General features: G+C 39.6%; 1 protein-coding gene across 1 annotated transcript in view; it reads right to left on the bottom strand.

The window, feature by feature from the left end:
- The window catches only part of Wwc3 (WWC family member 3), a 72,126-nt gene that overhangs the window by 33,697 nt on the left and 18,762 nt on the right, over positions 1–19,667 (bottom strand). Inside the window, exons 5-7 of the mRNA XM_047536916.1 lie at positions 9,010–9,139; positions 6,328–6,477; positions 3,375–3,448 (exon numbers count right to left, since the gene is read on the bottom strand). Coding sequence (XP_047392872.1) covers positions 3,375–3,448; positions 6,328–6,477; positions 9,010–9,139 — 354 coding nt within the window. The remainder of the gene's footprint in view (positions 1–3,374; positions 3,449–6,327; positions 6,478–9,009; positions 9,140–19,667) is intronic.

Genomic DNA, 19,667 nt, shown 5'->3' with positions numbered 1-19,667 from the left:
GTTTCTCTGGCTAATCAGTAGGGAAGCTAAATTTTGTAGGATTGAATAATTTCAGGAATGAAAGCTTGGAAACTTATATTCAAGGGTGAGGTGACATAAGGAAAACAACCTAACACTGAATTGTGGCACCAAGATAATGGAAGTCCACATGGGCGAAATAAAAGGGCCCATAATGCTCACTAGCCTCAGGAGAAATAATCAGGAAAGGACATATTTTTTCATTGCTAACACAGCCACTAAAAACAATGCATTCATTATCATGCTTTGGTGGGTGAGCAGGGGTACATAGTGCTTTCCTGTACATGGACTCCCTTCTCCAATAAAGCTCATGGGGATATCAGGGATGTGTTAGAATCTGATCAAGGGTACTGTGTGAAGAGTCCATAGACAAGACTTCAAAATCATCAGGTTTTGGATCCTAAATAAACAAATAAATAAATGCTTAAAGTAATTACTGATCTAGGGTAACACGAGACCTGATGACATTAACTGTCCCAATGACATCAACATGTTTACTGCAGGGAGAATATAAGGCTGTCTTGACAATGCTACAAGGTGTATGGAGCTCAGTGCCTTGCCAGTGCCACTGAGGATCACATGATCTACAGCAGAGTAGTGTACAACCTAGGCACACGGCAGTTACCAGTCAAGCTTTAACTACAAGAATCAGTTTGGAATGACTGGATGCAGACTGTGATGGGGACTGGAAAGGTGAGCAGAACCTGGAGGGGCTGCAATCAATGAACTGCAATCCACTGACTAAGGCAAGTTCAACTGACAGAAACATTTTGAGTATGGTTCCAAGCAGCTTAAAACCCACTAGCGGTACCAAATCATTGTCAACCATCAAGATCTGCCATCTAATTGATCTTCATCCATAATGCTGGCCTCTGGAAACTTTTCAGAAGTTTCTCTCTTTCTCCTCCTTTAATTCCAGCAGAGAGCACCATCTCTGTTACAACTCCCGAAGGCTGGGACAATTTAAGAAAGGAGGTGGGAGGGGCTTAGGAATGCCAACGTTTTATGAAAATCTGTCACTGCTCTCCTTTTCCCCTGGATGTTGTGGATCAGGACACCTTGGGATGGCAGAGGTCTGCTGGCCAACTGGTTTGTCTTCTCCACTACTCTCTTCCTGGCATCCTTTGCTAGGTGCTCTTCCTTTGCTCTTGAACCCTTGGAGGTAAGTGTTTTCCAAGGTTTACTTCCTCTGCTGTTTTCCTCTTGCCTCCAGCCATCCTTTCTTGGACTTTTTACTGTATCCCCTCTCACCAACATCATCCTCATAGGGCCTTTTATTAGACTTTCTCACTTTCTGATACAATGAGCCAGATGAGTCCTTGCTGTTGTACCTAGCCTGTGCACTGAAGGATGTTGAGCAGCATCTCTGGGCTCTGACAACCTGATGCCAGTAGGAGACAACTAAATATGGCTCCAGACATTGCCAGAAGTCTCCTGAGAGCTAAAGAGTCCACTCCTTATGTTGAGGACCAATGCACTAGTGAGAAAAGGACAGTTAGCACCTGGGCAAGTCAATTCAGGTTGAGTTTAAACCACATCGCTGACTTTTAAATCGTCTAATGCAGGTCAGAAAAGGAATTCTCAAAATCCCCACTGGGTCACTAAGGTTAAAACACTGGTGCCAGGACCCGCCCTTGTAACTGCAATATATTTCCTAACACGGTTCTGGAAATCTTTAAATAATATTTTTGTATTATTTGTATTAAAGTAATGATGAAGTACAGTATCTTCCCAATTTTTCACCAAATGTATCATGACATTTAAAAGGTTACTTATAATGTCTTGACACCAGTTCTAGAAAACAAAGAAATCACTTGCTATATTTGGTAAATGTCACAGCAAAACACATAACAATTTGGTCCTAAGTGTAGCAATGATCTAGTTTCTGTATTTAATATAGCACAGCAAATTCCAGCACCCACACTTTGCAGTTCCACTGAGAAACAGGCAGGAAGGAGCAGAGGAACAGTCAGAAGAGACAATCACCCCTCATAAGCACCCACAAGCTACAGAAGAGGGATGAAGAACGTGACCATGGAGGTAACCAATACTGGCAAATGAACTTGGCAGTACTCTTTGGGGACATTTGAAACCCACCACAAATACTCCTTAAAAAGCCAGGAAGAATTGGGTGGAACACCTCCTAGCAAGAAGAATTCATGGTAGTTGCAGGCTCTGTGGCATGAAGTCAGATGGTTTACTTTTTTGCTATTTTTGCATTTTCTTAAAGCCGACAAAGTGGATTTCTGGACTTCCATGAACTATACAGTATATTGAACAGGCCCAACTTTTTAGCTTCCAGAAAGGACTCACTCACCCCACCTGGCATTTTGCTCCTCCCCCACCATGATATTTCATTTATGACTAAGAAATCTTTTTAAAATGTATCCTTCACTGAAGCACATATTTTAAAATAATTTGGCTTTAAGACTCTTTCCAGAAGGCACAACAGAGAGAAATTCTCTAAAAAGAGGACACAAAAGCCAGAGCAGGATCAGAATATTGAAAATGGGGATGCCGATCACCTGAGGAGAAACATGCTATCCTAAAAATACTGCACCAAAAATGTTGTACTGGGTGAAGATTTTGAATTTGCCCATGCAGCTTTGACCACGTCCTATGCTAAAGACTGGGAGGAAGGGAGGCAAGGAAAGAGAAACTTAATGCATAGACCTGGATGAATCTCAATTTCCAGAAGGCAAATGAGTTACAATGCAGGTCAATATAAATGTTACTTCTCTCCAACCAAAATGAGAGCAAGTAGGTACTGCTAACATTTGCTGACCCAGTGCTTACTCAAACATCTTTTAAACTGTGATAAGTGGCTTTTTACATCAATATTTGGCATCAGAAGGCACCTAATGAAACAAAGGTTGGTTTTGCTTATGCTGGTTTGAGGAACTGATGCTGTGGGAGGGAGGAAAGGAGTTCTGAACTACCTGGTATGTTACCTAGACCCTTGCCCTAGAAAGTCATATATGTGTCCGGAAAATAAAACAAACAAACAAAAAAACCCCTCAATTTTCAGAAGGAGTCTGCCATTTTAAGAATCCTAATCACAAATCAATAAGCAATTCAATCGCATCCTGCACCACTGAACCACCACATCTGGATGTGAGAAACAGAAAACTGGAAGGACTCTATTCTTATTGAATCACATTTTCATAACTGTTTGTAGTACTGAGAATTTCACATTTTAAGTGTACTTGAAAGTTTGCCACATGTATTAAGAAGCTACATAAAAATGAAGATTCTTTATTTTTGTATTCCATCAGATAAAATGTGGAACTGTGCTAAGCCTTTTTCTGTGAGAAATAAGTGAACAGAAGACAAGATTGAAAAAATGTGCTTCTTACCTCTTTCGGGCTTCCTCATACTGCCAATTAAGTCTGACTCGGTCTACAAGTCTTGTTTTATCATCAAAGACAAACTTTCCGGAACACAAGAGAAAAAGGAAAAAAAAAAGAAAAGAAACACATAATAAAAACATATTTTCAAACCAGAAAATTCACTTAACCTTTCAGCAACAATGAAGAAAAATTTTTTAATTTGTCTTTTAATTCCAATTTTTCAAAGACTAGAATGAAACACTTCAAATAATATTCTGCTGCCACCTCTGGCTGGTAAGGGTTAGGAACCAGGCTGGGAAGACTTTTGCTTGCCCAAAACTAGTGTTTTGAGGTTTTGTTTGCTTTTTTTTTAAATAGGGTAAGTATATTCATCTATTGTATAATCCCAAAAAACAACAAATTTACTTTTAAAAGAATAAGAAATTATTTAGCATAAGGTGATAAAAAGGCAAAAACATTCATCCCACTTTGGGAATTATACTGTCTAGTTCCTCATTAAATACAAAATACATTCAGCCCTCCATATCTATGAGTTCTACATCCATAGATTCAACCATCAAGGATTGAAAATATAGTTAGGCCCATGATGGTCACATCTATACTGAACATGGATAGGTGTTTTTCCTGTCATTGTTTCCTAAACAATAAAGTATAACAATTATTTGCATAGCATTTACATTGCATTGGGTATGATAAGTCACCTAGAGATCATTTGAAATATACAGGAGGAAGTGTATAGATTATATGCAAAGAGTATGCCATTTTATATAAGGGATTTAAGCATCCACAGATTTTGGTAATTGAGGGGGTCCTGGAACCAATCCCTGGTGAATACAGAGGGACAACTCTAAAGATGTTCTACTACAAAGTTCTAAGATCTGAAGAAGATGGAATAACTGACTTAGGTAGGGACTAGAGAATGCTTTTCAAGGTCACAAGGCATGAAAAAGAACCAAAGGAAAGAAAGTAAGGTCTTGAAAAGCCTGGGATTGGGGTGTAACTTTAGAGTTACAATTTATTTTTTTATTTATTTATTTATTTATTTATTTATTTTTTTTACGTTTACATAGGGTAATGATGTTTATTATATTTTTCCCCTCCCCCCCACCCCTCCCACCCTTCCCACCCCTCTTTTCCCTCTACACAGTCCTTCTTTCCTTCATTCTTACTGCTCTCCTTAGCCTAACTCTATAGAGTTACAATTTAAATACCCAGAGTATGATCAGTAGTTGTGCCTAAACATTTTCATATCAATTATACGTGAAAGTAACAAAATCCTATATAAAAAATATCAACAAAAAAACTAGTTAAACCAAGACAACAGCTGTGAAGCTGCCAGCCTCAGTAAACTGCAGGAGCTCATAAACATGACAATTTACAGCTAAAATAGCAGAACCAGGCACCACTTCTCACCTGTTTAGAATGGCTTGACAAAATCATTAGAGAAGCTTGATTCTTAGTTGTTCCTCTCAAACTAGTTAAAAGCTCTACATTCTAAATCTAACCTTATGACAAGCAGCAAGAAATCATTCCCAGAATTCAATGAGTCTTGCACTTGCTTCCTTCCTTTACTCCTAAATCTTGAGGCAAAAATGTCAAACATTTTTTATTCAGATCCTTCTCTGTGTGTTACAGATGGTGAACATGTTCTTTAAACTAAAGAAGATGCCTGGTTCAAAATGTCCATGTATACTTTTTGAAATAATAAGGCTGACATTGAATATAGGACATTTCCAGAACATCCAGAGAGAAAAAGTCATAATTTACATTATGATCACCTTAGAAAGGCAATATTTGCCAAATTTTCAAAATATTAGCTAATTATTTAAAAACTAGAGTTTTCCCATCAATTGTCCCCCTTTTTGCTTTACTTTTATTTAACTTGGGGGTACTATATATTCTATTGATATCTTTATTTAATAAGCCCTAATGAAAAGAAGACCTACAAACTGCTTTCTATTTGGTGACAAATCATTTTTAAACTTCAGTCAATGACATTTACAATAGGGTGTTTTGGAATATTCACTCCCCAGCTTCAAATGCTGATTCTCCCAACTTTGTTTTTGTGGCTAACTTAAGGCTTCCCTAATTATCAAAGGGAACTTGATGAAATTCTTCCAAGTCTCAAACAAATTTTCTTTTAATTCAATTTCCTGACATTCTTTTAGAAGAATAAGAAATGGCAACAAAGTGTAACCAAAGGTGGCACAACCACAAAGCCTTTGGAAATTGCTGGTCCTAAACTAAGGATCAGCAAACTTATGGCCCTTTGGCCAAGTCCAGTTAACGGCCTCCTTTTGTAAATAAAGCTTTACTGTCTCACGTTCAGGCCCAGTTATCTCACATATCATCTAAGGACGCTTTTTCACTAATGACAGAGCTGAGTGATCATGTCAGAGACTGCCTGACCTGCAAAGCCTAAAATATTTATTATCTGGTCCCTTACAGAAAAAGTTTGATCCATGGTCTAGAGGATACACACACACACACACACACACACACACACACACACACACACAACATTTAAATTCAATTCTCACAAGGAGTCTGACATTTATATTTTTGTTTTCTTTTGTTTTTGTGGTACTGGTGATTGAACCCAGGAGCACTCTACCACTGAGCTACATTACCAGCCTTTTATAAAAACAATTTATTTTAAGACATGGTCTCAATAAGTTGCTGAGACTGGTCTCTAACTTGAGTTCTCCTGCCTCTGCCTCCCAAGGTGCTGGAATTACAGGCATGTGCCACTGCACCCAGCTAGAGACTACTACTTTAAGAATTCTAATCACAAGGCAACAAGCAATTCAATTGCATCCTACCTCACTGAACCATTGCAGCTGGATGTGAGAAGCACTATTTTTTTTCTTCAAATCTAATGGCACAAAATCTAAAATATTTCTGACATGAAAAACGGAAAATTAAACCAAATGACTGAGGACAACACAAGCAAGCATACCTCCCCCATGGTATCAGTCTGTGAGCCAGCATCACAGAACTGTTGAGGAACACCAGAATCACCAAGTGCGCCTGCACTGTGAGGGAAATCTTGGACAGAGTCAGTAATAGAGCAGCTGTTCTTGAAGCTATCGGTAAGCTTGGCCAGGCTCTGGAAGAGAACAAGACAAACTCTTTGAGTAGAGACAGTGATGATTCCCTTCTTTGTAGGAGGAATTCTTTTATTCTTGTTCAAGGGTTTCAGCCTTCTGACTGGAGAGTTATTCCACCCTACTCTTTATTCTCATTAGAGTTAAAATAAATGTTCTTCACTGCATGCACCTTTAATAAAAGTCTAAGTTATTGAAATCAAATAGTGATTGAGTCTTCCAGGAGGCACATGAATATAGATAGAGAAAATCTATGGTACTGCTTTTACTGTTTGTTAAGCCTTCATGTTTCCTAGAGGACAAAAACAAGCATTCCTATCCAAAATGTTCATGCCACCTCAAGACTCTCATAGATAAACCATAGAAGATAATAACAGCTCCAAGACGATGTCTATGTGTTTTTACAACTTGATTTTCAATTATAATTATACATGGTCAAAAGTAATCTCATATGGATGCTTGCCAAAAATTAGAACAAGTATTTACTCTGGCACATGGAACTCCTTTGTGTGGAAGTTACGAGAAATCTGATGTGTTAGCATTCTTTTAGACTTTTGAACCTATTTATCTTTGGTGTCACTGTGGACTTGAACCAGAATGCACAAGTGCACTGGAACACATGCAACTGGCTCAAAAAAAAAAAAAAAAAAAAAAAAGACAAAGGCTTTTTGGGAAGGAGTCAGTCACATTGAGTTCATATAAGAAAGACAAAACAACCTAATTGGTTTTGATGAAAGAAAACTTTGCCCATGCCTCTCCCTGGAGCATCTCAGAGTTGGAAAAGCTGTGAAGACCTTAAAGAAGGAACTGGTTCTTCCAGAAATTGTTTCCTGCCTGAAGAAGGCAGCCATGGTAGGGAACCCAAGTGAAGCAACTGGGTGGCTTTTCCCAGCACTGTGCACTGTGGCTCCAGAGAGGCCAGGGTAGGTAGCCCACTTGACCTCATAGGGCAAATCCTCTGTGTTTCTGTCATGAAATACCACCTGGTTCACCCTTGTGTGTTGGTTAGGATGATACGGTTAGTGGACATAGGGTACCTTGTCTAATGCTATGCACAGAGACTTCAGTAAATGAATGCTGTCCTCAGTACTGCCAGTATGCCAAAAAAAAAAAAAAATCTAACAATGGACTATTTATCTATCATGGCTTGGAGAGGTCATCTGAACATACAGAACTTTCTCCAAAAGTTCTGGAAGTCTGGGGCAGGGTCTGGTAAACTGCATTTTAATGAGGACCATGGGAACTCTCCACAAGTCACTCAGGTCCTTGAAGTGTCTTGTGGAACACTTAGGAAGCATTGCCAAGCAAGGAAGCTATTTGTGTATCTGTCTCATTTTTACCTAAAGTCTGAACTGTGCCTTATATATCCCCTGAGTCTTACATACTACAGAATCTAGACAAATGCCTACCAGGCAGTAGGTAGTCCTTTAGGTATTAAATGAAAAATAAAGACTGGAACTAAAAGCACTGAATGCATTCCAGCATCAAGCAAGACAAGCATACACCCATTTGCAAAAGTTCAACTTTTTATAAAACTAATGGAAACTACAGTTCAAGGGGCAAAAAAAAAAAAAAAAAAACATAAAGCAAATACAGCTTCAATGACTCAAGCTACAGAATTCAAATATATCCACATGGCAAAATACCGTGTAAACAATATTGAATGAAGAAGCTGGTTGGGAACAGATAAGGGAAAAGGTACAGGATTGTTATCATCACATGAGGAAGCTACAGCAGAAGAGTGTAATAGTTCCAACATTGTGTGAGGACCTTTGAACAAGTATTCACATTTTTGCATCTGCATGAATACAGGAAGGTTATATGAGAATGAAAGTTGTTATGGGAGATGTGAAGATGAGGCAATAGCAAGAATTCTTTATCATTCATCTTTTAAATTATTTTGATTATTAACAACATGAATATATCACCCACTGTTGTAGGTTGAATTGTGTCCCCCTGAAAGATGTTCAAGTCCTGACCCCTGAAACTGGTGAATATGACCCTATTTGGAAACAGGGTCTTCAGAGATATAATTTCATTAAGATGATGTCATACTAGATAGGTGGTCCCTAATCCAATGACTAGTGTCCTGACAGGAAGAGGAAATTTGAATACAGAGACTCAGGAAGGAGGCTATGTAACAATGGAAGCACAGATTGGAGTGATGTGTCTACAAGCCAAGGAGGGCCAAGAATACCTAGAGCCTCAAAAGCTAAGAAGAGGCAAGGAAGAACCCATCCCAAATCTTCAGAGGGAGCACAGCCTAACTGACACCTTGATTTTGACTTCTGGTCTCCAGAACTAGAAAGGCAAATTTCTGTTGTTCTAAACCACTGGGTTTGTGGTAGTTTGTTATAATAGCCCCAGGAAATTAATATACTTACTTAAACACAGTGTGTATGTGTGCCTAAAATATGCATATATAATATTATATGTGAACACATATGCAATAAATGTATAACATGTAATAAATAAAATACAGGTAGGCAGGCATGCAAGTGAATGGGCTCTGTAGGGGGTGGCCCAGGCCTTACCTGCATCAGGTCCCGCCGCTCCTTCTCACCCATACAAATGGCTTTCTTGATGGTGCGCAGCTCACTCATTATAGCTTGCGCCTCATCTAGTTTGTAGTTGGTGTGAGCATTTGACATCTTCCGATCAATCCTGGTTAAAAGAGAAAAATTAGAGTCATTCCACATGAGATCGTGACATTCCTTTAAACAACAAAATTCCCAAAACTTCACAGAACGGTAGCAAATAGTTAAAAGCAATGTTTTGGCACAGAAAAGTAAAGATTTCATGAAACCTTCCTTCCTGTGGTAAATACAAAGACCTGAGACTTGGCTGTGGATGTATGCCTTCACTCTAGGAGCAGCCTTTCAAGTGAGGATGCCCATGTCCTCTTCTAAGGAGCTGGCACTGAGATCACTGGCTTGAGTAATATATGAAACTGTACACTCCCCTCTCAAGGAGGAGGACCAAGCCTTCTTTGTTTATCCTCAGCATCATCCAGGTTAGTGGTCAAAATATTTTTTGTATAAATTTATGAATGAGATCTGTGTGCAGGGAGAGTATATAGTCACAGCAATAAGTAGTGAGCTTTCAATAACGGTGCCTTGTGCAAAAGTTGTAAACTTTTATGTCTCCTCTCTTTTATTTTGTTCTAGTTCTCAGTTATTACTCTTTCTCCCCCGCCCACCTCCTCAATTCTTTCCTTTAATCCAAACATCTACCTACCCAAACTACCTTTTTGTTCCTTCTTCCCTTCTTCCCTCCCTCCTTTCTTCCTTCCAAAATTCAAGCTAACCCCGGCATATACCAGGCCTGGCCCTGGGTGGTGGAAGCAGAGCAAAAAAACAGGACAAGACTTGGCTCTGCCTTCAAAGAGCAGGCAGTCTGGGGAACTTGTCTTTTGTCACGTCTCCCATACCTAAGTCTTGAGCCTTAAAAGCCCTCAGGGCTAAGGAACTTGGGAAACTGGCTCCAAAATGGAATGAATTCCTTCCCTGGAAAGCAGGTAGGTTGCTTTTCAGGTTCTAGGCCCACCATCACACAGGTTCAGGTTCTAAAATTTTTCCCACATGTTATCCTGAAAATCTGGATCATTAACTGGCTGCCCAAATTGCCTTGTTTTCCACTCACACAAATCTTTTTCCCTCATGAGTAAGTAGAGTCCACATTATCCTGATGATAATAATAATCATGGAAGACATTATATGCTAGGCTTCCTGCCAAGTAAGCCCTTACATTGCATTTTCTCCTTAAATCTCACACCCATCCCATGGGAGAGGTATTTTTTTACTATCTCCACTTGTGACACAAGAAACACATTGAAAAAGGTGACTTGTCCAGGGTCCTACAGTTAGTGAGTGGCAGGGCTAGAATACATGCCAGAGGTTTGTGTGAATGGAAAACAAGGCAAAAATTATTTATTTACATTTTTATAAGAAGGCACATGTATTTTTAACTATGGTGTTCCATGCTGAAAGTTAAAATAAGTGAGACTGATCTAAAGCTTGGGCTATGATCATGGATTTTCTCTTATATCTGCTCTCTGCTCTCAATAAATCCCTACTCCAGTTCCTTCACAATAGTTCATTCAAATGAATGAAGTAGTTAGTTTTAACTCCACACCTTGAGAGTCTTCATGAGATTTAGTGATAAAGTATAAAAAGTTCCCAGCATAGTATCAGCTAGCCATTTTATGATCACTAAAAAGCAGGAGTCGGTATTAAAAAAAAAAAGGCAGCAGTAGGCATATAAGTCCTTTGTACATTTTTAAACCTCTATTGTTTGTCTCTTAAAACCACCCCCACTACCACCAAAATGGGGCTGGCTTTCTTACACACAGCCAATACCTGACCCAGCCCTATTAATCATGTGTGACATTCACTAAAAGTCCATCTTATACTTTCTTACCTGCCACATCTTCACAACAAAAATCAATGTCATTCACTGAAATTTTGCATAGGGTGCACTGTCTTTTTAAATGGGATGAGGAAAGAGAATGGAATAAGAAGCCTGGGAACAGAACAGGGACTTACTGGAACAAATACAGACTCCTGGGTCCCTGTTGTAAATGAACCTCTACAGGCAGAACTGAAAGTTTGTTGACCCACTTGCCAGCTCCCAGAACCATGATCTTGAAGGAAACTCCTCTTAGAATAGTTATTATTTGCTGACACACATTATATAACAGTTATCATTAAATTGAACTCTATGGTCTCTGCACTTATAAATAGTGACTTGACAGTAGAAGGAATTCTGTGATAGAGATCCATTTCCAACATAAAATTATTCAAGGGCAAAAGCAATACCAGAAAACAGAGATGAAATTCTTTGGTTCCTTGTCTAGTACAGGAACTCAGGCTGGGGATGAGGTCTCCTGTAGAAAGTCAGTTCATCTTGGGCTGGGGATATAATTCAGTGGTAGAAAGCATACTTAGCATGTGTGAGGCCTTGGGTTCAATCCCCAGCACCAAAAATAAGTGTCTTTTGAGAGCTGTTCATCTTACAGGGATTGCAGACACACCAAGACACATGATATAGGAAAACATAAAACTGGGGGAAAAGACCATGTGTGTTTCCATTTTAGATGCTCTAGGTAGAACCAAGAAACACAAAGCAGAAATAAAAGACCATATATCTAAAAGCACTAACCCTGCCAAAGAAGTTACCAAATTGTTCTTGCAGAGAAAATCTAGGTTTATTTACATAACAATGTCTTGTGTTCATCTTCCAATAAAAGGTTTTCAATACATCTTTTTTAATGTCATAAACCACAACCCACCTAGACTGATGAAGTCTGAAGAAGAGTAGTATTACCTCAATTCCAGACAAAAACTTGAAGCCAGAAAAGTCAGATTGCTTTTTAACAGTCAATGACTGGTTCCTCTACTCACCAGGTCTACCAGATCTTCCAGAATGAAGAATACAGCACGTTATCACCAGCTGACACTGACCACCAAATAGAGAAGTGAAACTACTATACTGAATGCAATATTTTCAGGTGCCTAGAAGTGGATGCTAATCAAATTTCCATAGGTATATAGACATGTATCATTGGTGAAGCTGCAATTTGAGAGACTAACCACTTCTGTTCCTGTTTTATACTTGAGTATTGTGGCTGCCTTATGGTTTTTAGCAGCCACAACACCTAAGTGGGGACATCAGTAAACCCAAGAATCAAGCCAGTAGCCTCTTGAGGCATCAGGTTCTATAATGGGAATGGCTGTCACATCAAGGAAACAGGTCCCAATACCGCAAGAGAGAGGACTAGTAGCACCTGTAATTCAGACCAGCAGTGGATACTGCAGAATGACCAAAGCACAACCTAGAGACCAGGGCCTAGACTCTGATCTTAGTTCAACCCAAGTGGCTGTGAGATCTTGGAAAAGAATAAATATTTTACCAGGGCAGCTGTTCTGACCCTGTTCCCAAGGCACCCTGAAGTGGTAAGGCCCAGCAGTGAATCAGGGAGTACAGGTTGAGCTAGAAGCACACACCCCAACATCCACAGAAGCTCTGTTAAAGATTTTCTAGTTCCCTACAAGGTGCTGTATGCAGGGAAGGAAAGGGAATTATTCTATTCTTAAAAGTGAAAGTGAGTAGTTAACTTGATCTCAAAGCTAGGAATCTCTGAAATACTATTACTTCTAAATAAATATTATCATAGATAGGAAGTATTACTAAATTAAAATATATTATTTGATAATATAATATTATTTAAGAATAATTCACTATATCACCTATTTGTGACAGGGTCTAGCTTCATGCTTTAGGCATAGCATCTCATTTAACCCCTTAACTGCCCTATGAGTTAAGCATAATCTTGGATTTTGTAATGAAGAAATTGAGAATCAGAGTAATTAACTAAGGGGTCCAGGTTACAAATTACTATGTGACAGAGTGGGGATTCAAACCTGCACACCCTGACTCTGAATCTCACACAGGATCAAAGTGTACAGTGATACTGAGTGTAACATCCATCACCCCATTCAGAGTGGCCAATTTGGGTTCAGATGCTTATAAACAGGGGCAAGTTATATTTCATAGAACACAAACTGCTTCAGTTTTTCAATTTTGATCAATTATTGTCCAACAAAAACTTCAAAGAGCAGGAAACCCCTCTTTTCACTTGTACAAAGTTCACTCATTTCAGAGGTCCCTCTCTCTTTAAAAATTCCGTATAAAATTCTGTTCAAATCCAGTTGACATACTCAATGATTTGGTATTTTCCAAAATATTGATGTCTTCCATTTCATGAAAAAAAATCATATCTGTAATTGTCAAAATAAACCTTATCTGGGGCTAGGGTTGTAGCTCAGTGGTATAGCACTTGCCTAGCATGTGCGAGGCACTAGGTTTGATCCTCAGCACCACATAAAAATAAATAAATAAAATAAAAAATAAAGGTATTGCATCCATCTACAAATATATATATATAACCCTATCTTGTTCTGGTTTGTTTTTTGTTTCTGTTTTTTGCAGTACTGTAGATTGAACCCAGGGCCTCACACATGCTAAGCAAACTTCCAGACCTTATTATTTTATTCTGAGATAAGGTCTTGCCAAGTTGCCCAGGCTGGCCTCAAATTTGCAATCCTCCTGCCTCAGCCTCTCAAGTCATTTGGATTACAGGTATGTGCCACCACACCCAGCTTATTCTATATTTAATTTTAATTAAGAATTCAAGTCAGTGTTTATGCTGCACATTGCAGATAAAATGATAGAAAATTATGACTACTCAGGAAAAATAAAAGGAAGCATTAACAAGAACATGTTATCATGCAGTTTGAAAAAACTGAGTTCAGACTCATAGTCTTTACTTTCCCACTCTCTACATTTTGTATGTAGCTTCAGGGAGGTTAGGTGTTAAATGACTAGCTCAAGGTCACAGAGCCAGTGAGAGATACAGTGAGGTTCCAAGTTGAGGCCCCTCATGCCAGCACTCACCCTCTTCAACACCCAGATAACAATACACTCAAAGTCAAGGCCTTCAAATGCTCACTGTGTCATACCTGAAGGCTACACACACAGCCAGTCAAATGTCATCCCAAAGTAAACTGGGGCTCTTTAATGGTTTGCTTGTGAAAAAGAAGGTTGGAAAAGAAAGGAAGAAGAGACAGATAAAGCTTCAGATGCAGAACTTGGTGTAGTCAAAAATGCATTTGAGATGTTTTCAATCAACCTCAACCTCCCATCACCCTAAGGTTTTCATATTTATTGTTCAATTGAAGATGACAAGAGAATTGTATAAATAAAAACAAAAGCAAAACCAGACAACTTCTTACATCTTGGAGAAAAGGGTGTCAGGCTTCTAAAGATATTCCACATTAATACCATAGATTACAACCTAAAAGAATGGAAAGTTCTGTTACAACTTTTACCTTTTACATCAGCAGCTCTGGCAAGGGCCTCAAGTGAACCTCAGAAAGCTTCCGGCAGTTTTCTATCAACAGCAGGTCCTGTGTGGAATGCCGGACTGTCCCACAGCCAGGAACAATGCTCTTTTTGTTTCTATCCCCATTTCTGTATGTTTTCTTGTTATCTGAGTACTGCCAGGGTTTTCGCATGGGTTGTACCTTATGTGCTATGTGAGTGGGATATTGTTAATGTAAGCCTGTTGTAACTAAACAATCCCATTTTCTTCTGAAAGTACTAAATCCCTTCAGATAGAAAAAGCTAATATCTAGTAAGACCTCATTGTGGCATATAATACTCAGAAGTATGTAGTCATTCTTATTCAAGGAGAAAAATGGTTATAACTCCATTCATTCCACCCTATCAGGGAAGCTCCTCAGGTAATAACAAGGCCTGAAGCTGAGAGGCTTACCTAGTAGCTAAGAGTGTACCTCATGGAAATTAGTTATCAGAACACTTTGTAAAACACTGCTTCTGTGATTTCAATAGCAGTAATAAGTAATAGGACTTCTTAACCACAGGGCCAAAACACAGTATAATACAATTGTAGACAAGAAGGAAATGCTAGGGGCAGTTAATAAGAAGGTGACCAGTCAATTTATAGAGATCCCTAAGATCCTCGCAGTAGGCAAAACTTTTGGCTAAGGATAGATCTGCCCTTGCTCAGAATGCTACAGCATCCAAGAATGAAGTGAACTATGTGATAGTTACCAGTGGCAAGAGCAATGACATCAGCCACTCTGCACAGCACCTGGGCTACCATCCATTTGTTCCTCTGAGCCTCCCCTGTGCCAGGAACTGTCTAAGTCCTCAGGATGGGGAAGAAAATGAGGCAAAAGTCTTGTCCTCATGTAATGCCATTCCAATCAAGGAGGTGAGCATTAAAATATATGACAAAAATAATAAACAAATCAAGTCAGGGTTTCAAACAAAATGAAGTCAAGCTTGGGATAGTGTGTAAAGGAGAGATTATCTTTTCAGAGAGGATAGTTAAGCACAGATCTTGGCAAGATGTTACTGACTAGAGGACCACAGAAGGGAGAGAGGAGTTTGGGGGAAAGAACATTGTAGGCACAGGAGCTATAAGTACCCATGCTAAGAGCAGGTTGTGCCTGGAACACTGGACAGCTGGAAGGGTAGCCAGAGTAGGTGGCACAAATAAGTGAGGATGAAATTAGCAGGAAATGAACTTGGGTCAGGAACCAACTCTTCTAGGGTCTGGTTGTTTCCTAGGGGAGACAAAAAGCCACAGGAGGGTCACAAACAGAGGAGACATGTAAAAAATCCCTGTGGTTATCACATGATAATGGTGAGTCATAATAGCAGCTCAGCTCAAAGCAGTCACAGTGGAAGTTGTGTGAAGGATTGGGTGCTAGGTATGGTAATATCACAGCATGAATAATGGATGTGGTAATAAGGTAGTCAGGGCAATATTCTGGCCATTGCACCAGTGCTCAGGGACATTATATGTCACGGCAGAAAAAGGCTTTAATGACATGTAAGTGTGGGAAACTCAGGATGAAGCCATGTTAAATGAGCTTCCAGGCATCAAGACAACTCAGAATCTAACTCAAGGTGCATTCTAGACCTCCGATAGAAAATCTCCCCACACCTATTGAAATGCTCAGCCCATTCTTATGGATCACCCATGTGGGAATCGTTGCCTACGTCTTAGTTCTGCATCCTTCCATTTGCCTCTGGACACTAGTGGTAAGTCATATTAAGGTCATTTTTCAAATTAAGCTTCAGAAAATGAGGGCAACAGAGTACAGAACATCTTTTGCTGGAAACGCTAAATAATTCTGAAGACCTTCATTATCTATGATAAATGATGCTATTTCTGAAGACTTTCACAGAGGACCTCAAGAGAAATGCAAATTAATACTACACTGAGATACTTTCATCACTGAGACTGGCAAAAATGAAAAAACGTGTTGATACATTCTGTTGGCAAAGCTATGGAAAACAGGGACTTATCCTGAAAGATACACATGCACATCATCAGGTGAAGAACTAGATGGCAATTATTACACATGGATGCAGCAGACCAAGAAAGCTGTGATAATCTTCACAGCAGAAAAAGAGATAACCAGAGAGTATGTGCCTTCTGATGGAAGTACCACCACCTACAGAACATTCTTACTGAAACTAAGGGGGGAGAGAGGGAAAGGGGGGAGGGGAGGAAAGGAAGGAAGTCTACACTTAATTAGAACCTGATCCTCAAACTAATTATACCCATGTACATAAATAACAGGGGACAGAGGAATGTGTTCAGCAATGCCCCAGGAATTCAAGCTGCAAATCCAAAATCAGGAAAATTTTACAGGAAAAACAAATTACTTTCATCAACAAATAACTTGTCAGGAAAACAAAATGGAGGAGGAAAGTTGGAAAGACACTGTATGAGCCTCAGATGAATCTGGACTCAAACGGTGGAGAAATAGGACAGTGTGGCTAGAGAAGGGATGCCTAACAAGTAGGGTATGAGTATTAGTTATGTTTTTAAAAGGAGACCACAGCTTTAGGAGAGGTAAGTATCAACTAAACGTGATTCTAGAGTTTTCTTCAATAAGGGACCAAGGATTTAGGGGATGGGATAGTGTCAAAAGATGAGCCAAGACTGGGGTTATGGTTATAGGAGGGTTTAATTATACTGTTCTTTCTACTTTTGCTTATGTTTGACATTTTCCATCATTAAAATATTTTTAAAAACAATACATACATACATGTATATATTCTATCTTTAATCCAGAGACCATATCCATGGCCAGCTCCCTGCTACACATATTAACAACATATACAGATATTTTTTAAAATACAAAAGGTTCTTTTTTCCTCACTTGGACTCAAACATAATGATGGATTTCCTTGCTAGCCAGGAAATTCACCAAGATAAACAAGTTAAGTTTAAAACGTTATAAGCAGCCAGACTCCTGGTGAGGTGCTCTGGAAAAGAATACACTGGTGATTCTGGGAAGCAAGAACAGCAGAAAGTTTTCTGGAGGAAAATCTAGGGCCACTGCTTTAAATTAATGCTGGTAATAAAATCAGAGAAGTTCTACATTTATGTACAACAGCTCATGTGCTATTTGTACTTGTAGTCAGGATTTCACAGTTGAGGTGTGGTAACCATATCTTCAATGCTTAAAAAGAGTTTTAAAATTTTCTCAATGAATAACATAAATTGAATGATTGAACCCAAACATAAATGCCAAATCTTCAATATCAGAAAAAATGATGAGGCTATTTTCATCTTCAAAGCCTGCAGAATTCAGAGGAAGGCTACCAGATTATTTTTCACTTACAAAAGTTTTAAGAGTAGCATAAATGTCCATGTTTTCTCTTCTTCCTGAGAGGCTGTGTCACAGAATAAAGTAAATATGCAGTGACAAAGCATCTCCAAATGAGCAGAGGTAACACGCTGATTAAACAAGGCCTTGCTCTGCAGCTCCTCTGGGGAAAGCTGCCTGGCCTGTTGGCAGAACGCGTGGCTGGGGGTGGGCCCCTCAGGACCAAGGCCAGGTCCATACCCTTTACTGCCACTCCTCAGCCTCCCCAGGGGAGGGCGAGCGTTCCCATGAGCTCTGACAGGCACGAGCAGCCTCCCCTTGGCAAGGGGTAAGTTTATAATTGCTGTTCCCAAGTGTGGGATCTTGCTAATGAAAGCAGGAAGAAAATACAAACATCACTCTTCTCTGTTCCAGGAGCACAACTCATACTCCATGTTGGCTGTGGATGTAAAGTTAAATCTCTCCCTGTGCCCAATCCTGCTTCCCTACCCATACATCTGGAGAAAAAGAAGTTGCCTTTTCCTATCCTTGAAGACTACAACTACAAAAGATGGATTTACTTCCCAGAAAGGGGAACTGCCTTCCCTTTGGCACATTCCATTTTCTAGAGTATCCAGTTTTAAACTGACATTGCCATATAAACTTTGTCTTCAATAAGAAAATGGACCTGTCCAGAGTGATGGAGCCTAGGCAAAGGAGCAGGCACTGAGCCCAGATGGTCCCACACAGAAGACACAACCACCAGAGAAAAGCACAAAACTTGGCTCTCCTGTGAGGTTCATGGGTGCTGTGTAGCCTCAGACTGTGCCTGAATCCCAGTCACCTCCCTCAGAGCTTCTGCAAGTAAGAATGAAAATGACAACCTCCAGCATGCACAATGACTAGTGTTAAAATGACATGTTATCCATAGACATTGTAGGGTAATGAGAGAAACCTACAGTGAAAGAAAGAAATGACCCTCCAATTCAATTAGACAGTGTGGGCAAATTTGATGACCTATCAAGTCAAATTACTTGCTTGTGCTTATTCTTTATCCCTTTAGCACAAGCAACATAGGATGATACAGACACAACACAGAAAAGCATCCTGGGAGGTGCTGGAGTTTTGGGAGGTTGACTGGACCATCAGGGGTAAAATCACAGAGCATTGGGAAACACTGTAGCAAGTGGGCAAAATGGCCAACAAAACCAGTGGACTGTACCAGTACTGGAAAGCACCTTGATTTGCTTAAAACTAAACATTTGGGGGTGGGGGGGTATACTATTAACTAGGGCTAATCAGAGGAACCTCAGATAGTAGATGTAAAACACAGGAGAGAGTAAACAAACACAAGAGTAACACCACATCCGTGTAGCAACAGAGAAAGCAAAAAGTGAACAATGACTTTAAAAGAATTCAGATCACACTCATGTTAATAGACTTATCAAAACCCACCTGCAGGGGTTACCGCAGTGTTTCTGAACAAACCATCATCTCTTAACAACCCTGGGGGTCAGGGACAAGAAAGCCAAGCCCCTCTAGGTAGCTCCCCTTTCTTTGTATCTCCCCAGGTGCCTAGATGGCCTTAATAGAAAACAGACACACAAATGAATCCTGAACCAACCCAATCCTGACTAATTAAGAAAGTTGATCTTGACCTAGTGTTAAACAACAGGGTTTGATACGTCCAATCTTACCCTTTAAATAAGGTAGAGATAATTACATATGTCATGCACACTCATTTATTACCTCCCTATAAAGACAATTCTGCAGTCATATTTGGTACACTGTTATTGAGCCTGTCTCTATAATACAAAGCATGGCACATTGCTCCCCTTCATCACTTAAGAGTAACCATGTGGATTCCTGCCTTTATGAAGGCTGAGTAGGTACCAGACCCTGATGACACCCTCTGAACAATTTAGCACAATGATCACTATTATGGATTCTGTGTTTATGATCCTCCACACTAGATTTATTTTGAAGCCCTACCCCCAATG

Source organism: Sciurus carolinensis, chromosome X (genome assembly GCF_902686445.1).
Source record: "Sciurus carolinensis chromosome X, mSciCar1.2, whole genome shotgun sequence".
In the NCBI taxonomy this organism is placed as follows: domain Eukaryota; kingdom Metazoa; phylum Chordata; class Mammalia; order Rodentia; family Sciuridae; genus Sciurus; species Sciurus carolinensis.
Note: the sequence above shows the minus strand (reverse complement) of the source record. Positions and strands in the feature narration are given on the sequence as shown.